Raw genomic sequence first — 20,944 nt, 5'->3', positions numbered from 1 at the left:
ACCCAAAATCAAATTTATGTTTAGTGATTCTATTTACAAGCTACAGCTGAGTTTGTCGAGTATCAGTGCCGTACATTAATAGGGGGGGGGGGTAAATTCTGTGATAACCTTCTCCCCCCTAGAACCGGTAAAACATTAATTTTGCCTATGCTAAGAATGCTTTAAATAATGTTTTTTTTTTTTTTTAATTACCGTTTTTAGTTAGAATTTTAATAATAGTATACATTGTTTATTAACTTCAAAAACCCTCATTTTTATAGGTTTTAATAAATGTCCAAATTTCAGATTTTTATAACTCTATAAATAGGTAAAAAACCAATTTCGGATAATATTTTTATACGCGAGTCAGTGTGTAAAATTGCAGTTGTAGAGTTAGGTTTTTTTTTTTTAACTTTTAGATATTAATAATTGTACGGCTTAATTTGTTGCTGCACTAACCCCATGATAAATGATCACTTAGATCCTGCCGTTATTTAGGGTACGCTGAACATTTTTGAAAAGATCATAAACGAGATATACGAGCTGGGTGGTCCGGTGGTGTCCGTTTTTTAAATCGTTTCGAATACTGTGGGTTACCTAGGCCCAGAAGTATAATTATTAGTAGTAGATATGTTTTATATGGTTTGTACTGTGGTAACAAGCAAGACAATCATGAAAGACCCCCGAGCTATTTTTACCAAACTGTTCTCTAGGCGTACTCTACACCGTGGATGTGTCTTAAATGTATTTAAATGCTAATCACGCTGTATTTATCGAATATTAGAGAAACGTATGCATATTCACAAACACCTTATTTAACTTAACCTAACCCGCCATTAACCGGGAACGAGTTTGAATGCTTCGGGTTGTCTCTATATATTATAATATCATAATACGATATAAATAATCACGTTTTTTTTTTTTTTAATAAATAAATTATTATATCCGTTATTAATTTAAATAATTTGCCACGTTATGCTAATCGAAAGTCTACGATAGAGATTTTGTTTCCCTACCATTAAAGGTAGGTATAAAACGCTTTGCAATGATTTTTTTTTCTGCATAGAGAAATTCGACGGCAGCAACAGATTGAAAGATCAATTAATATTGTAATGTGCAGTGTGTAAGGAAGGTATACCTACTGTATTATTGCGAGTATAATAACATTATATTATTATGTTTAACGGTCAACTTAACCGTTTACAACTGATTATTGTAGTGTCACTTTCACTGCCAGTATAATTCCAATGAAAATAAAAATATTATCCTGAGATAAATGTGTTTCATCACAATATTAAATATAGCAAACTAAAAGAAATCACTAAAAGCAACGACCTCGCAAATATACTCATTAATGTTTACACTACAAATTGAGAAAGACAACAACATTTTTATTGATCTATTCTCCTTTACTTCACACACCAGCATGTCTTTATTTATACCAGCCACCCACTTTTTCATTTTTCTAACTATTTACCCCTAAGTCACTCTACCTAATCTATCTAATCTCTCTTAACCGTTTTACCAATGGCCATTCTTTCAACATGTCAAAGACCATCGTCTATCATTTTCTAATTCTTTAATAATATATATTTGAATAGTTTAGATCCTACTACAAATCAATACAGAAAGCTGTTCATTTGCCAAGAATTATTTACATAATGGATGAGTCTTTTGTTTTTTTTTATCAAAGTAGGAAGTATATGGACTTTATCAATGTTATAAATAAGAAATAAGTATTGTTTGCTAGTAAAAATTATATTTTAATGTTTTTTTTTTATGAAAGTTTTAATTATGTAGTAGATTTTGGCTAATAAATTATTAGATACAAAATTTAATTAAATCATCCATAATGTTACTTAGATATTAATAATATACACACAAATGGATCTAGAAAGTCTAGAAAGGGAATTTAGATTTGGCGATCGAACTATAAATAGGGTTATGCAAATTATGTATTAAATAAATTCTCAATTTTTACAAGAAACGTATGTGGCTGGATGAATTGGAACTGAAAGTGGCAAATTTCATGATAAAAATATGCTATTTCGAGTAAAACTGCAGCGAAAATGGCGCAAGCGTTAGGTATATCGAATAAGAGAAATGTGAAGTATTGTAAATAGCCAAAACAATAAAGTTAAAACGCAAGTGCGTGGGGTTGCCAAAACAATATAGTACACAAGTAGATTTTGAGAGGGAGGATTCACGGTGGAGAGAAAAATATGAGAGGGTTGTAAGGTTCAGAGTGTTGAAGAAGGGATCAATGAGAGATCCCAGAAGTGGAATGCAGAGGGTGAAGTAGACCAAAGAGAAAATGGGGGAAAAAGTTAAAAGGGAAAGAATAGGTAGTAGTGACTCTTAAACGTATGCATTATATTGTTCATAAGCTTGTGTTTGTGATAAGAGTTACTAAACAAATTTGAGTACCTAGGTTGTAAGTATGTATTGAATAGTCTTTTGGGATACAGCGTACGCGGAATTTGATAGTGGATAGTTTATGGCTAAAAAAATGTAAACTTAAATTTATTAATCTTACCTACTTGCAACGAATACGACTATTTTAGTTTATAATAAATAAAATTTATTTTGTTGTACTTACAGGAAAAATGGTAAAAAATAAAATCCATCTATGTCCCCTTGTTGATGACTTCACACACCACTCTTTCCTTTGAAACTATTGGACTATTTCTAATTCATTGGCCTAGTTGTTGGTTTTGCTGTTGTTAAACTGTACTAGATTGTTCTTTTCAGTACTTGTACGTTGTATATAACTTGTTATTACCTACTTTAAAATGTATTTAATATGATGTTAAACAAAAAATGACTATTGCCTGTTGACTGACTATATCGGTTTGACAGACTGCCATGTTTCGGGGTTACCTATAACAAAAGTAAGGTATTTTTCAATTGATTCACACACAGTAATTATGTACATCTGAAAGATGAGCAATATCAATTGTCGCTTTGATGTTTTGCAATTATAAGCTGTTATCGTTTACGTTTTCAAATGTGCCTCGTTAAGTAGGTATATGATTTTTGCTATTAAAAACATGCGGTATGTACCATTCGGATTTCGGCAGACAGATATAATATGCATATTATATAAGTATTTAGGTCTGTGTTAGGTTGATGTGCTGTAATGTACACAATGTGCTAAGTGCTAGTGTTGAACGCGGGTCGTGACGTCTAGTTATTAAACCAACGTCGTCGGTTTTTTTTTTTTGTATGTTTCTTCACAAACCAAACACAATTTTTAATGTAATATTTATGATTGTCCGACTTAAAAACCGATTTCTTCTAAGTCGTGAATTTAGCTGGCCTACGTAACCGCGCTAAGCGAAAATAATAATTATATGCTTTCATTCGTGCACGTGCCACGGTTATAATGTAGATAATAACATAAATGTAAGCTTTGCGGTTTTAAGCGTTTTCGAAAAATACGTAGAATATATAATATAAACATTAGAATAATTATTATATTACATGGGCATACTTTTAGCGGGTAAACAAAGCAAGGGAGGAACAATTCCCCTTTTGATTATTTTGAAATTATTTATGATAAATAAAATTAATCTTATAATATCAAGTCCTATAACCTAATCAGCCTTATGTCAAACAAAAATGTATAAACTATTATCATACTGTAATCATTTCTGTTGATAGGTTTCTTATATTAGGTATGTATTTGTATGGCCTTTGAGGTATAAAAAAATTAAGGTCATTCGCCCTTTGGAATTTTACAAATCAGCGCCTGCGTATAAGTTCAAGCGTTGACATTAAAATATACTTTATAACATAGTTATCAATAGTTAAATAGGCCAAGCAACTCCAAATAAACTCAAAAACGCATTATACATTTTGTGTCTATGGACAAATTTAGCTATAAGGTGTTTTTTTTATTTTGATATGTAGTATCGAACAAAACAATAGTATATTATTACCGCACTGTGTTGCCTTCTAAAAAGTAGATATACCTAACAGCTGTTGAGTTTCTCCGTCGCTGCTAGGTACCTACTTATGCAGTTTCTTTATGTCTGCTGAGTATAATAGGCTATGTAAAAATGTGTAAACCTAGCAGGAAACAGTGAATCGAAATTATAATTGAGTTTAGCGGTCACGCGCGGGTTGATAGCGAAAATCTAAAGACTAATCAGAAATCGCTTAACAGATATGGTTTTGGATTCAAACGAATATTATGGCGAATGATGATACATTTTCATAAACTCAAAATTGCTGTCCGGTTGGATTATTGTTTTGGTAAATTCAATTGAGTTAGGAACAAAATTAGCCGTGCATAATTAAATAGTCATTAAGGAAAAGATACCTACAAGGTAATTTAGATATCTAATTAAAATATTCGACTTAGACGAGATATAAGCTAATAAGAAATCATAATAAGAATAATTTTAAGATAACTTTTACTATAAAATAAATCCAGTCAAGTTTTTACATTCATTAAAACAGCATGGTCTCTATATTATGGACTATGCCTACTAATTATTTATAAACTAGTTTATAAATAACAGATTAGGAAGTGCGGTTATTTATATCTAAAATCAGTCAGACAAAACTATATTTTTTATTTTTTTTTAGATGTGTTTTTGGGTTAAAAACTGATTGGATTTAAGGTTTCAACATGTTTTGGGATTATTTTAATATAATTTTATACCGATGTAATTTTATTCGATTTTATGGTTTCAAAGTTTAAACTTCAAACATTTAAAATTTGTCGGGGTCCTTTTATAATTTATACGCAAGTATTTATTATTAATATTTAAATTTCAATTTTAAGCTAAGTAATGATAGATCATAATTTGCCCTTGAGTTAAAATACTATGTAGGTACAACAATTCGATTTTGACTCCTAACACGTTCCATGACGTATTTCAAAATTAGAGAAATATTTATATTAAAAAACACATATCTAATATTCAATATATTTTGTTATAATTAAAATTTTGAAGTTATTTTGGATAAAATAAAATAATAAGCGATTGCAATTTTTGTATACAATTTTGTTTTGTTCTCTCTACATTCAAAAACGTCCTTTACGCGTTTTCATCACTAATATGATAATATATAAAATAGATAATAAAACATGACAATGGCGATTGTGTTGAAATGTAAGAAGTTCATAAAACTCTTGCAAAAACTTTAATGTATTTGTTTTGGATTATAAAAAAAAAACCTACACACTAAAATCGACCAGCAAAATTTTAATATTTTGGCTAATGTTTGACTATTTAGTCGGTAAAATAATACTTTTAGTAAAGAAAATAAAATATTATAAAAACCAAACTACAAGCAAGTGCCTATTCTCCTACTTATCATAATTACACAAGTATAAATAAGTATACTTGTAAGGTATAAATACAAAATACAATTGTATAAATATATAGGAATATTATAATTCTATTTATTAAATCCCATTTTAGATATTGTGTTATACCTAGGTGTTATGGCTAAATTCGAAGGTTCTCTATTAATTCTGCCGTTATTATAGTAAAAGCGCGTTTAAAATGTCGGAGAGAAAAACAGGAAACGATATGATTTCAAATAATACCTACCATAATTTAATTTGTCAATAGCGAAGAAGCCAACTTATTAGTATAAAATTATAATAAAATAACGTACATAAGATGGAAACAATTTCCGATAGGGGAAAAAGGCGGCGAAGAAAATCAACCACGACGATAACATAGTGTTTGAATAATATAATAATAATAATAATATATAACCAGTTTAAATAGGTACATTACCTTTTCATTTCCGGAATGAATCATAAAATATATATTGTCAGGCTACAATTTATACAAACGATTGGAAAATTAAATGACTAGTTATTTGAAACTAAAAAGAAAATTAGAATCGTTGTTCGTTTTCACTTTTTAACAAAATTATGGTAACTACGGTTATAAATTCGCGGTTATAAAAACGCCTTGGCATTTACCTAACAGTGTTCAATTTTCAATTCAATTTTTTATAAAATTTTTGTTTATTAAAAATGTTTACCTAATCAATTTATTTTATATTTTCTTCGCCTTGGTTCGTGATTAGAAAGATGTTTTATTAATAAGTATGGTAATTAAAATTAATTGTTAGAATTTAGGAGATGCAGGCAATTATTAAATATTGGAGGCAAAACGAGTTGATTACACCCTGTTATAAATTACAATATTCATTATATAGTTTATACTTTATAATATATTAACTTAAGAAATATAATGTTAAAAATTATCGGAAAAATGTCCAACTCATCATTCCTCGGTTTTGGAATTTTTAGGGCGTGTATTTCTCTATTTTAAACCTATCACCTATGGACCTATCACTTGCAGCTCCATCGGTTTAGTTTTTTCTTGGTTTATTTTTAGGCCAACTGATTTTGTCTTCTCTGTGGGTGTGCTTGTATTATGCACTACAATTTAGATACTGTTACCAACCAGATTTAGATTATTTTAATCTTTCTTTTTGATTTAGACTTTAGAATTTGCATTCTCACATGTGATGTTTTGTCTGGTTTTTAAATTTTCCTAGTATTTTTCATTAAAACCTCTTAAGTAAAAACAGATTATTTCCATATTTTGTTATTGGATTTCCTCAATAAATAAAACTATTTATAAAAAATACCTGCATAATAATTATAAATTATTATACATTAAAAATGTATATATTTCGTATTCATTAAAGGCTAATAAAGCATAAAACAAATGTACCTATATAAATATATTTATACTTATATTATCAAAATAATAATACAAAAACCAAGCACACTCCGAACCAGCCCAGACTAAATCAGCACCTATAGACGAAGTTAGCAAAGTAGCTTCATAGAAATTCTGAGTTGAGATAATATCTACTGAACATTTTAAGCTGAATGATTGGTCAGTTGAAAACTAAAAGTGCATTAAAATTAGTATTTTTTTTATTTATGAAAGGCTTCAATAACAATGATTATTAGCCAAGTTTACTTAGGTTAGCAAAATTACTATTATTCAAACGAGAAACGTAAAAGAAACGTTAAATTGACTACTATTGGTCCTTGTATATATGAAAAAAAAATTGAAATTACCAACAAACATCTTTATAAAACAACAGGTAACAATATTAAATTCTATAAAAACTTGTTATCAATTGAGATTTTAGTTTTTCCCAAACAAAACAAAAACGTAGGACTACAGATTTTCGAAAAAATTGTACCCAAGCAGACTGTATTGGGACTTTTTTTTAGTCTTATCGTTTCCAAACCAATCTTAAAACTACAAAAGCGAAATAGGAAAAAAGTAGCGCTTTTCTCCATTTTTATGGCGGGCAGGAGGGGGGTGCACATTTTTTCAATTTTTCGCTTTATAAAGAAGTACTTTTGGGGTAGGCACTGATCTGAATTGACTTGTTACACGAAGAAATCGGTTTAAGAGATATCGTGGGAATAAAAAAACACTTAAATCGAAGTTTAAAAAAACGTTTTTTTTTTTCCAGCACATATTACCCCCAAACGGCATTTAACGTGTCAATCGATTGCCCGTTAATGAATTATTATAACACATGGTAATTACCGATTAGCAAATTACGGGACGTCGCGATCACGTCACTTTGTGATGATAACGAGCCGTGGCGTCGCGCCCCGCGGCTGACGCGGTACGGCGGCCGGCCGTCGGATGGCGGCACTGTCGCGAGTGACACACACGGTGAGGACGCGAGAGAGGGAGACAGCCGCGGCAAGCGAGACGTTGGCAAGAGTGAGACGCGACGAGAAAGCGAGAAAGCGGCCGCCGTACCTATAATCGACAATCGACATTGCACGGACATTGCCGCCGCCGTTTCGCCAGACGCTTCTCCGCTAGGCTGGGCGTGTTTTGGCCACTGACTCCGCCGATTGTTGTTCGGTGGTCCGCACATACACAATAATAATATTATGCGTTGATTACTCATAACTCGATTCGATTTGCGCGTACACACATAAACACACACACACACTGTCGGGTTAGTTCGGTGCGAACGCTCGCGAGTTTTGTTTTGTTTTGCTTGTCCATATAACGATATTGTTTTGCGACGTGTAATCGCATTTTTGTGGTTTTTCACGGCCGTCGCGTGTTCCGATAGTAATAACTAATATGCGTTAGACCAAACGCGTCGACGAGGTGTTTGGCGATACCACTTGAGGTCAACAATAATTGGAAACGAGAAACTTCACAGTGAAAAAGTTCACAAAAAAAAAATAAAAAACATCCCGCAGGACTCCGACCATGAAGTCCAAGTGCTAACGTACATCAGCCGGTAAGAGAAACGACAACATTACATTACCGCCGCTCGATCGATCGTGCCCGTCGTAGCTTTTGCGGTCCTTCCGGAAAGGTACGACGACGTCGCAAGACCTACCCTGTTTAGATTACGACCGTAGCGTGTAGGGCTGCGACGACGTCAAAGACATCGTAAGGTCTGTGTTAGGCTGTCAAACACAAGCCTTGGCTTTATATGACAATTTTTTTATTTAATATGCATTGCAAGAGTTGTCGTCATTGCCGTCACGCTACGTTGTTCACTAAGTAAACAAATCAATGTGGGTATACTTGCTCTTAGCCTTAACGATATTATTTTTCCGGGTTTAACGTTAGCTTACTGTAAAAACATTACATAATAAAATATGTTTTGGCTTCTATTTTTTATTAACCAAAACTGAATGATTTCACTGTTGAATTTTATCTGCAACTTTTGAGAAAGAAAGTAAAAATAGGAGAAAATAATTATTTTATATTTAAACAAGTTTATATTTTCTATTACATCTCTATTCTCTTCATAGTTCATATTATCATTATTATTCAAACAAAATATTTGTTAAATAATTGCATACTTTTCAGTATATTATTATCTTGATCATAATTAATAGTAATAAAACACTTCTAGTCTTAATAAGTTGATACTTATTTATTTTTTAATTTTAATACCTTGTTGATGGCACTTTATTCTTAAAAAAAGTCTTAAACAAGTCACGTAAATGGTTTTTGATTACTTGAGTGTATTTTATTTATCGTAATAATAATTCTTTGATGTTGTCTACAATATTGTTGTGAATGGGTAATCTGTTTTATGTAAAGACTTCATGTGTTTTATAATATTATTATTAAATTATTATCAATGATATGCGTGATTAAAAAAAAAAACAATACTGTGATAATAGTATTATGTGTATATATATGAACCGTTATGACGATGAATTGACTAGTATTAAAATCAAACAAGACTTATAAAAAGAATGATTACAAACTGATAATCCGTATAGTTATCTAACTTAACCTACCTGATCTAGATAGAAAATATTATGTTTTTCCATTACCTTGATATGCTATTATTAAAATGTTTAAATCGATTTATAAAAATTATTTTTAAAAAAATACATATTATGTACAATACATTTTTTTTAGGCAACACTACACTGTTGAATGTAACTTCGGTAAGATAATACTGTTTTTTTCTGCTTATTTCATAAAATTGTTTGACCTTGATATAGAGATAGCGATCTGTATGGTGTCGAAAACAAATAATTATAAAAGAAATCTTATTCAACAACATTCGAAACGATCTTGAACAAATATCTAAAAATATAACACACTTAATTTGGTCTCTGTCGTATTTCTAACATATCGCTGTATTAATATTTCTTATAAAAACAACCAACAAGGAAAACAAAATTTCAGTATCAACGATTAAAAAAGATCTATAATTTCTGTTGGTTAATAATAAGTTATATATTATTATTACTACCATCATTTGTAAACAGTAAAAATAAACTAGTATAATATTGTTAAAAAAAAAAAAAACTTCAATTTCAACTATTTAACAATCTGAAAAAATGAGCTAAAACAAACACATAAACTATTTATTAATATTAAATAAATATATAAATAATAATGTTGTAAAAATGGTATAAAACATTTATTTGGATGTTGATTTGATTGTATATTAAATTTTCATTCTTCAATGTAATTTTCATTGACTGAAAATTTATTTAAATTTGCGTTAAGTATGTTAAGGTGAAACCATTTAACGTCGTTAAATGATAAGTCTGGTTTGTGTTCTAAAAATGGTTGATTGATTAAAATATTGGCGGATGTTAATTTGGAACGGTCGTGGAATGTAGCATAATTACGTCACGCCACAATTGTGCAGTTGATTGGAACAAATAACTAAGCACGGTCAATGGATCGTAATATATTTTTGTCATTGTTAAAAAAGGATTAAAAAATGTCATCACAAACTGTAGCTTATATTTAATTTAACTTTGTTATTAATGAAATATTAATTATTCAAAATAGACGACTACGTTTAATAAAAAATTTCCCCTTCATTTTATTTGTATAAATTAAAATAAACCATTGATTTTACAATTTGATTTTTCCCTAGATTATGATTATGAAATTTTGAAGAACGGCGACAAAAAAAAAATTGCTTCAAAAGTAAAAACGTTTTGAGTTTGAATATTTCACTTCAGCCATGTTGGAAGCCAGATCAATAGCCGCTGATCGAGAGTCGGCCACGTGGCAGGGAAAACCCGCAAACGGCATACGTCCTCCTCCTCACACACCTCATCATCATCATATGTCAGCCATGAGACCAGGTAACTACAATTAAGAAGCGTGTTGATTATTACTCAAATCGTATTGAAATTTGGTTTTAAAAACGAAAAGACAAGCGATTAATGACTAGAATATATTTTCAAATCGAGCCTAGTCATTAATTTTTAGTCATTTTCAGTAAATTGTCACTATTTGCTGCTAGATGGAAAAAAATATATAATTTGTCAATTATATTCCTTTGATTTATAATAATATGTGTACGTAACATAATATTATAGTTATTACATTTTAAGTGTTTCTTTCTACTTAACGTTGATTTGTAGGTAACAAGTCGAATCAAGAAGATAACTGTTATGTAGTAGCCAAGTATGATTATGTTGCTCAAAGCGCTCAAGAACTAGAATTGAGGAAGAATGAGCGCTACTTACTTTTGGACGATTCAAAACATTGGTGGAGAGTGCAGAACGCTCGTGGGTTTTCTGGATATGTGCCGAGTAACTACGTAAAAAAAGAAAAACCTTCATTGTTCGACAGGTAAAGTCTATGTGACAGTTTTTTAGTCAAACAGTCAATTTTTTTTTGAAAAATTAATACTAAAAATAAATTTTAGCAATCTCAACTGTGATTTTTCATATGTTTTTGTGCCTAATTAATTATACTTATCATCTTCGATGAAATACCTACAATAAAAGTGTCATCGTAGTAATAGAATATTTTTTTTTTTTTAAACAACGAAACAAAAAAAATGGCTTTAAATTAATCTCCTCAGGTACGATCAAATGTAAGTTGGTATTAATGTATACTGAAATATGCAATACATATTATTGACTGCATATATATGCAGTCAAAAACCTCTCAATATGCTATACAATTGCTAAAAATGCAAAAAAAAAAAAGTATTTATAAAAAATGTAAAAATATAAACATTATTGATTTTTAAAAACAAATGACCAGTTTCGTATGTAAAAAAATATCACATTCTAAGTATTAATTTACTTGTTAGCGGATTGGTTATTTTATAAGAAAAAAAAAGTCAATTGAAAAATTAAATTTAACTTAAAAAATTAAGTCATTTAACTAATTTTTTTAAAAACCATATTATGGCAAAAAAAAATGTAAGTGTTTTCATTACTTCCCCCTGAAATTCAATGTCTTTAAACATATTGATGTTTACAAAATGGTACTTAAATATTCGATTATTATGTAGTAAATATTTTCAATATTATCATGCAATCAAAAATCACATTTATTTACAATTTACAATTTATAATTTTCAGTATAAAAAAGAAAGTAAAAAAGAGCGGTAGCAATTCGAGCAACGGTAGCAAAACGTTACCGCCCAATTCCTACCACAACAACGGGCGTACCATTAGCGAATCTCCAACGATGGCGAGACGTCTTCCAGCTGATCCTTCCGAAGCTATCGGCACCGCTTTGGTCAAGTACAATTACCAAGCTCAGCAACCTGACGAATTGTCTCTAATCAAAGGAACGCGAATATTGATACTCGAAAAGAGCAACGACGGGTAAGCGTTTAATTTTTTTTTTTTAATTTGTATTATTATTATTATATAAATATGCCTTATGTTATTTAGCTGGTGGAGAGGTCAAAGCGGATGTATGGCGGGATGGTTTCCGAGCAATTACACCACCCAAGAGGAAGACAACAATGCCGACGATCAGGGACTTCATACGTACGCCATGGCCGAGAACGTGTTAGACATTGTGGTCGCATTGTACCCATTCACCGGCACGACCGATCAAGAACTGAGTTTTGAAAAAGGCGACCGTCTGGAAATACTCGAGAGACCCGCTGCTGATCCCGAATGGTACCGAGCCAGAAACGGACAAGGCCAAGTCGGTTTAGTACCAAAAAACTATTTGCAAGTAATGACTTTTAGCTTTTGACAATTGTCGTTTGATCGACATATCGACATCACTAAAAAAAATGTTTCACACTTAGGAACTCAGCGAGTACCTAGCTCAGCCGTTGAGTCAAGTAGCCGCTGTTCCTGCCTGTGGTGCCAAAGCCATGGACAAACCTCACTTGGTCGGAAAACCGTGGTATTACGGCACGATAACGCGGTCCCAGTGCGATACGATAATGAACAACGGCGGCCAGGATGGAGATTTCTTGGTCCGAGACAGCGAAACTAACGTAATGTTTTTCGGGCAGCTTGTTTCCATTATGTTTTTTATTGTAATATATTTTTTTATTAATTTTTACTATCGATTAACAATAGGTCGGAGACTATTCCGTGTCGTTGAAAGCGCCCGGCCGAAACAAGCATTTCAGAGTTCACGTCGAAGGCGCACTGTACTGTATCGGCCAACGTAAATTCCATACCTTAGATCAACTCGTCGACCACTATCAGAGGGCTCCGATTTATACCAACAAGCAAGGAGAAAAATTGTTTTTGGTGAGGCCGCTTCCTCGAGCGGCAACTTCGTCTTAAAATGTAATATGATATTTCGTTTTATTATTGTTTTCATTTATTTCGATAGCTTACACGCGTCAGAGAACGTTAAATTTCTGATATTGTCAGGAAGAAACGATCTACGTAAGAAGCTGAATTGCTCGCTTAAAATATAAATAGACATTTTCCTTTACACTTGTTCAGTTAATCCGTTAAGGTGGTAAATGTACTTGCAACCTTTTTTTTAAATTAAGCCGGCTTCATAACATTGGACTGTTAGAAATCAACGATCGAATAAACAATTTAAAAAATGTTTTACTTAAAGAATTTGCTTAGAACTAAATAAACTTGCACTTGCTTTTGATATTTTGATCTCCTCGAGTTCTGTTAACGATCAAGCCATGTTATTGTGTTTAACAAAATAACCAAAATAACTAAAATTTTATTTTAATTGTCGTTTTTGTCTTTTTTGATTTGTTTTTGAACGTCAGAAGAACTAACGACTGATATAATATTGTGGTGATGCGGAGCAATATTTGGAAAACAATCAATTTTCAATCGAGCAACGCTTATTATTAAGATAAAAAAAAACAAAAAAATCCAGGTATTAATATGAATATTGTCATGTTAAGATGTATTAATTATCCAGTTTTTTTTTTCCTTAGTATCATTTAATAGACTAGTCATGTAGGTAAATGTTATAGTCGAGAATAAAAGGCCTTTCTTTTCTTTCGTCTTTATCGATTATATATTTTGTAATTATTAACTTCTTTGCGACGTAGCGTGTCGTTGTCGACAATATATCATTTGTGTTTTCTTTCATTGGTCGTGTCGTGTACAATTTATTCTTATTGGTCCTGTCATTAACTATAACTCTCTAAGTATTTCTTTTAGTCATCTTACGACGTTTGTACGTGTGTCGATGAGCAAACTAAACACATCCGATAGAAAAACCCGTATTTTAATTTATTACAATCATTTTTTTTTTTTTTCTAAATAAATTATCCTCAAACAACTTGTTGCCTTGCTCTTATTTCTATTCATAATCTGCTGTGAAAATGTGATAAAACGGATTTGTATTGATATATATATATTTATATATTTTTTTTTTTTTTTTACTTTGACTTTTGTAAAATTAAATACTTTTGTAAGGATCAAAATACGAATATTATTATCTCACGGTTATATCGTGGTGTACTGTGTATTATATATATATATTTTTTTTTTGTAAATAATTTTGTGTTAAATAATTGACAGCTACATCAGGTGTCGTCGCGTTCTACTCGAGTTTAAATATTATATCATAATATGTTTCGTTCATTAGCTTTGTAAAAAAATAATAGTAATATAATATTTATCAAAATATTAAAACGGGTTTTGAGGTTTTTTTTTTTCTACGATAACATATTTCTAATTATATTATTCTCATTTGATTTTTAAACTAATGTAAACCTAAAGTAATAATCTTTGTAGCAGTTGTTCGGCTATTATTATTATTATTATTATCACTATTATTCTATAATATTATTAAACGTAACTTTATAACGAAAAAAAAAATAAACTATTAATTACTAGTCATAATTTTTAAAACACACTCGTGTTGTATGTAAATGGCTTTAAATAATATAATTTAATAACCACATTTTGTTATAATTTATAATATACGCAAACCAATGTACATCACCTCTGTTAGTAGTAACGTCGTCTAAGGTATAATTTTACGCAATACAATAGCTATACTTACTCTGTACAAACGTAGTCCAGTATATTAGTTGCTACGTCGCAGATCTCATAATAATTGTACGAATGCTGTCAAAAGTAGTGTTTTCTTGACGATCCGACACTGACTCGCTGTAAAAAACGATTGCGTCAATTTCTGACGTCTTGTAGGAGAATTAAAGAACCGTCTTACCGCGTTGAAGAAACGTCGGAGTTATTTTTTTCCACCTTGGTTAACGTCAACATTTTTAATATTATTATGTTACCCCACCCTCTCCGACAACGTAACATTATCATTTGTAGGTTTCATTATTATCATAACATTTTTTTTTTGTTATTTTTCATCGTCTTTCCATATATTATGTGCGTATACACATTTGTCGAGAACGAAAAACGCCCAAGTATCGTTCTCGTTCGTCCTATGTTTATAATATAATTATTTAATAAAAAAAAAGTGTACAGTTTGTGTATTCGAATATCGACCCGACGTATTCTTGACCCGTACAGATGTTGTTTTTTTTTTGTAAAAGGATCGATAAAATTAACTTTAGGATTAACATTTTTTTGTACGCGTTTAATTCGTTAGCTGTAAGTAAACAATTGTATAACGTTTTCTTTATAATTTTTATATAAGTATTTGTTTAATGAACAAATTTTTTTTTTTTGTGAACTAAATTATAAAAAAAAATTGTACTTCTCTTTATATGTGTATATATATTTATAGAGTATATACATATATGTATATTTATAGAATTACACACCATGACCTAATATCAGAATATTTTAAGAATTTTTTTGTATACTTACGACAACCTATTGTGCAAAGTAAAACCCAGCAAGTAACGGATAAGTATTGTTTTCTGTCAAAGTATATTCTGACCGATATGTATAAGATAATAATACATAATATAATATTAGTACAATAATTAATTATTTTAACTGCGTTTACTAAACCATTTCCTTTGTCTTGCATACCTAATCCTTTTTTTTATATATATATTGAAAAAATAATTTGGAAAGATTACTCGACCACAACATTTGTTTTTAAAAAATAAAGAGTGTTTTGAGTTGTTGTTACGAATAGTCGTAAATACGTTATAAATGGTACGGCTACACAACAATATTACATTCTTTTGTTTTTGTATTGAATTTGAAATTTTATTACAATACTTTTTACACACTTCATATAAAACATTTGAAAAAAATCTGTGTTTGAAAATTATAATTTAAAACAGAAATACAGATAGCTTTTTTTTTAATACTTAAACACCCCTAAAAAGTATTTCAAAGAGAACTAATTAAATAACTATTAGATATAATGCCGTTTGTGTCTGTTTTTAAAGGAGGCATTTATTATGTACAAAATATACAAACCACGTTCAAATGAAATAATGTTCAGTTTGTAAACGGTTAAAAAATGTAGCTGGTTAATTATTTTCTGCAATTTTATTAGAATTGCACTGTTTTTTTATTACTTCTGTCTGTATTATAATAGTAATTCTTTTTTTATTTCATAATTAATTATCTTTTTAAAAATATGTATGATATCTAAATTTTGTGTAGACCAAATTTTAGTACACAACAAGTACATGACCCTTGTGTACTTGACTATTCTATATTTAAATATAAATTTTCTTATGGAACGTTTACCAGTTGAACAATATCTCCTTTAGAATGTAATTTGATTATTTGTACATTTTCGTGTTTGACTTTTGTAAACTAGAAATCATAAAGCCGACATTTATGCTAACCTGAAACAGCTATATTTTGCTATTTTTTTTTTTAATTTATTAAACGGAATTCTATTTAATGCAAATATTTTCTGTGAGTTGGGTATAAAATACTAAAATATTTTAGAAAATCTTAACCGATAAAAATTGTGTATTATTTTTTGTGGTTAAGATTTTTGAAAAATACTTTAGCACTATTCTTAACTGTTGATAATATTATATATATATTATAACCACCAAGTGTTTTACTCAAGTTTTTCTAAATTGCCTGTGAAGTTTCAACCTTTCCTTTTTTTTTTTTTATTTATTGACAATTTATCATTTAACTTTGTAGATAAATTGAGATCTTATGAGTTTACTGTTTAGCATTTGATTTACACATATTTTTGGTGCTTATCTAACTTTAAAAGTTACAAAAGTATTATTAGGTAAATATATATAAATAATTTAAGAATGAACATTTGAAATTAAATGGTTAATCATCAAATCTATACAAAATATGTTTATTTTTCGAATATCCGGTTCGGGTAAAATATTTATTTGACCGTTGGAATTTATAAATGCCTTCACACTTGAATTAATAATAATCGAACGGTGTACAGTGCACAAAAAGACAATGGCGTTAGTATTAAATTCTATTGTTGTAATTTGACCTTTGTGCATATTGGACCTGTGTAAAATCTGTTCGGCCAAATGTGTATAAAGATTACAGCTACGGTTGTTAATAATATATTTGTGTTGAGTAATATTTGTATACTTACATTTTTTTAGTATTTTTTGTTTTAGAAGACTTATATTTGATAGGTACTATATTCCAGAAAGTTGTCTACTTTATTAAATCTCAAAACCAAAGTACAAAGAAAAATATATTTTGGGAATTTTTTGGGACTAGTGTTTTTTTAAAAATTGTTTTAAGGTAATCTAAGCCGATAAAATGTTAAGCTTACACAAATAATTATTACTACATCTATGTACGTCTAAATCTATAATTATTACAGATAGGACGAGAATTCGAGGTAAGTATAAATTGATTTTGATTAAAATTGTTTTTTTAATTCTTATTGTTGAATTTCCCTTGTAAAATTTCATCATACCTATAAAAAAATTAGCTTTTGTGGGATACTACCGTGACTATATTTATCCATCAAGTCAAAAATGGTAAGTGAATTTGCACTGATAACAGTTACACGTTTTTTTGATTATCAGTAATTAGTTGATATTTTATCTCCCCTCCCAGGCCTTTCCCAGTTAAGAAGGGGGGAGGGGGCTCTTACAATACTACTGTTGAAGAAATTATAAGATATTGTGACATATTATTCGCCTTGACTCTCCTCCTTCATAATATATAGAGACATATTATTATGATTTTTTTAACAAGACCTTTGAAATCGACCAAGCAATATATTTCATAATTATCAACATATTGGTTACACAGCTTACTTTGCTGTTATACACCTCTATAAAATATCAGTTATTTTAGTTACCCTAAAATAAGTATAAAACACGTGTACACTAATTTACTGATGTATGAATTTTTTTTTAATACAATAATTAATCAAACATAGTAGGCGAATGGCGATAAATTATTAGAATATATTGCAATAGTTTTTTTTTTATGTTAAGTGTTAACTTCAGTGCAAAAGCAAAAACCTAGGTTAATATGGTAACCCATCTCATGGTTAATGGTTACGACCACAATCGCCGAAAACTGTTCCAGCGCATTGTAACTGCAAACCTGTTATTATAGGCGCATGCGCGTTCAGAATATGTTGGTATCAATTAAACTTGTTTACAACACTAATGCTGGAACCACGGTTAAAAAAATTTCTTTATAATCGTGACTGGAACAAAGCTATTGTCAATGTTGCGAATCCACGTTAGACGTCTTAAGTCGTACTTATATCATCGTTTGATCCAACTACATACAAGTACCTAAAAGCAAATACGTTGCTACGCGGCATGCCGAAGTCTGGAAGATGATGGAAAACGCCGAAACCAAGTAATTCAGCGTTATGAAAATATTTTACAAAACATTGTGGGCCGATTTCACCAACATGTGTCAAGGACTTAACTTATAGTTAATTATACTTAACAATTAGTGAACATTTGGGTTTTGTCGAGATTTGTTAGCCTTAACACGTTGTTATAACGGTTGTTAAGTTAATCAGCCGAAATCGGCTTGTTAAAAAGTTAATTGTGATGCCATTGTAAGTGCCAGTATAGATCAAATTATACATTACTAATTGAGATTTGATTATAAAATTATAACATTATCACTTATCAGTTACCACATTTCTTGATAGCCAATGAGAACGTTGGAATCGAGGTTACCGTGTTTATTAATATCTAACCGCTTTGGTAACCCAACTAACATTTCGTTAACTCAACTAATAGAATTTAATAATAATATTATTGTTATGATGAAACTTAACTTAACCGGATGTTAAATTTAAATACATATGGGCATTTTATTACTATATGGTTAAAAAACTGATTGAACTAAGTTGGTTAATGCGATTGAATGGTTTAATATAATATTATGTTATATTGTGTTTTTAGATAAATAAATAATGATAATAATTAGAAAAATAAATTAATTCAACTTTTTAATATATTTATCTTGAACTTGGCAATATATCTTACAAAACTTTTTTATCTAATTTTTTATAACCAACCAACCATCAATAAGTGTGATTCTTTTAAAAATTGTTCTTGCCAAGTCAATAATTTTGGTAAAACGTTTGTATTTGTTTCGATTGGAAATATTTGGTAATTTTTAGTTATAATTTACAAAGTTCCAATTTGTCAACAAGTTTTTAAATTTGTGTTGTGCAAACAAAATAAAATATACTAACTCTTGAGAATTTTTGAAATTTATTTTTTTACTTGATAAATACATTGATTAAATGTAGATAGATTTTTTTATTATATTTTACCAAATTATTCAACAACTTAGCAAGTAAGTTCAAAGCAAATAAGGAAAAAAAGGCTGCGTCATACAAAAAATATGAAGAAAAAAAACACACTAAATAAATTTGTCTAAAATAAGTGGCTAATTGGCTGGATTTCTTACACAAATGCATCAGGTTTGTTTGGTAATTTTCTTAATTTTTTTTTTTTTACCTTATGTCTGATATACCGTGTAGCCTTACAGACTTGTACCCACTTTCATAGAGTTAATCATAAAGAAAGGATTGTAACAGATACAATGAAACGGTGTGCAGTCGCTAAATCTTAGTTACCGATACATAACTTGTATGAAAGAACTTGTTCAGTCGTCCCATTTTACAATTTATTAAATTTAACTATTTAAGATTTTTATGATAGCTAAAAATTGAGACTGACTAGCCAATAGGATCTGTCTTTCTTTAATAAAAACCAAGATAATTTTAACTAGTACTCAATACTGTGAAATTCTTTCAATAATATCTGAAACGATACCTAACCAACTGTCTACACTGATCAAACATTAAAGATTCTAATCACACTTTCTCGATTGTACTAGGCACTCAAATGTGTATGTGTCAATCCTTTTTTATTTTGAAAATACACGTTCAAAATTTACTTAAGTGCAGGAGAGAGATTTATATGATACATGTAAATTAAATAATGCTTATATTATGTGTAGATTATATTTATTAAATAAAAATAAATTTGATGAACAGCCGCATCATTCTTTGTCAATCTGACCAAAATTTACTTTTAAATTTTCACTTGATTCTGTGCAGAACGTCACATAAACTCGCTGTGTATGAACAAAAGAATATTTTCTTTATTTAATGTGTTATCGTCTGATCTGTGCTATTAGGATGATGCTCGATTTTTTAGTACAAAAAACTTGTTGTCAATCATCGTCTACAGATGGCGTGACTCGTTTGGTTTTCTGTGTTTACAGCCGTGTGTTAATATAAGATTTTTCTCTTAAAATCAAAAGAGCACCTTTACTAGACCGTGTGTGATGTGTTTCCTTGTTGTTTCCCGACAGTGTTGTTCAGACAATATATTTATTATAGACTTTTGTGAATAGCGCACAAGTCAATTTAATAGGTTTATAAAAAAAAGCCATGCAAGGTCGCCAATCGAAAATTGGTAACGATTCACAGTACATTTTTTATAGCGAAAAAAAGTTATTATTATTAGCTGATAATAAAACTGGGTGTAAAAAACGACAAATTATGAAATTGCATAACATAAAAAGTATATCTGTTGCTAAGACATATTATTGTTTATTATTTTTACCTAAAAATTTATTCAGATTATTTGTATTTAATTTTCTATCATTGTGTGTTTTGTCTTTTCAAATATATTATTTATTGTTGCATAACTATTAAATTATTAAAACCTTGTAACTTTATAAGCCTTTAATAAAACTGTGTACCCTATTTACAAAATATCTTTTGTTTAATAATGTTTCCCCCAAGCTCTGGGGAGGAAGACCCATGCAACAGAAACGGACATTGGACAATTGCGAATTTGGATTTTTTTAAAAACGCTTATGACAACAATACCACAAAATCCGACCCCGTTA

General features: G+C 29.8%; 1 protein-coding gene across 3 annotated transcripts; it reads left to right on the top strand.

Moving 5' to 3' along the window:
• The first annotated feature begins 7,774 nt into the window (after positions 1-7,774).
• LOC126837475 (cytoplasmic protein NCK2) lies at positions 7,775-15,600 on the top strand. Of its 3 annotated transcripts, none has more exons than XM_050571406.1 (8): positions 7,775-8,253; positions 10,378-10,591; positions 10,874-11,084; positions 11,828-12,076; positions 12,146-12,437; positions 12,514-12,708; positions 12,794-13,009; positions 13,462-15,600. In XM_050571406.1, exons 2-7 carry the CDS (start codon positions 10,468-10,470, stop codon positions 13,004-13,006), a joined length of 1,284 nt encoding a protein of 427 aa, XP_050427363.1. In that variant the 5' UTR covers positions 7,775-8,253; positions 10,378-10,467; the 3' UTR covers positions 13,007-13,009; positions 13,462-15,600. The 3 variants fall into 3 exon arrangements, with proteins under 3 accessions (XP_050427363.1, XP_050427351.1, XP_050427357.1); XM_050571394.1 differs by having other exon boundaries at positions 13,459-15,599; XM_050571400.1 differs by lacking the exon at positions 7,775-8,253 and adding an exon at positions 9,337-9,427 and having other exon boundaries at positions 13,459-15,599.
• Positions 15,601-20,944: the final 5,344 nt, after the last annotated feature.

Source organism: Adelges cooleyi, unplaced genomic scaffold, assembly GCF_023614345.1.
Source record: "Adelges cooleyi isolate 19-005CV unplaced genomic scaffold, UGA_ACOO_1.1 ACOO_flye_CR_arks_rails_tigmint_CR_PRNA_106, whole genome shotgun sequence".
Taxonomy (NCBI): Eukaryota; Metazoa; Arthropoda; class Insecta; order Hemiptera; family Adelgidae; genus Adelges; species Adelges cooleyi.
The sequence above is the reverse complement of the archived record's forward strand: the minus strand, read 5'-3'. Positions and strand labels throughout refer to the sequence as shown.

Excerpts from the sequence above, each read along its gene's own strand:
- LOC126837475 (XM_050571406.1), top strand. The coding sequence starts at position 10,468 with ATGTTGGAAGCCAGATCAATAGCCGCTGATCGAGAGTCGGCCACGTGG. Across the intron at positions 11,085-11,827 it reads AAACCTTCATTGTTCGACAG|TATAAAAAAGAAAGTAAAAA; the intron begins GTAAAGTCTATG and ends TATAATTTTCAG. Across the intron at positions 12,438-12,513 it reads TACCAAAAAACTATTTGCAA|GAACTCAGCGAGTACCTAGC; the intron begins GTAATGACTTTT and ends TTTCACACTTAG.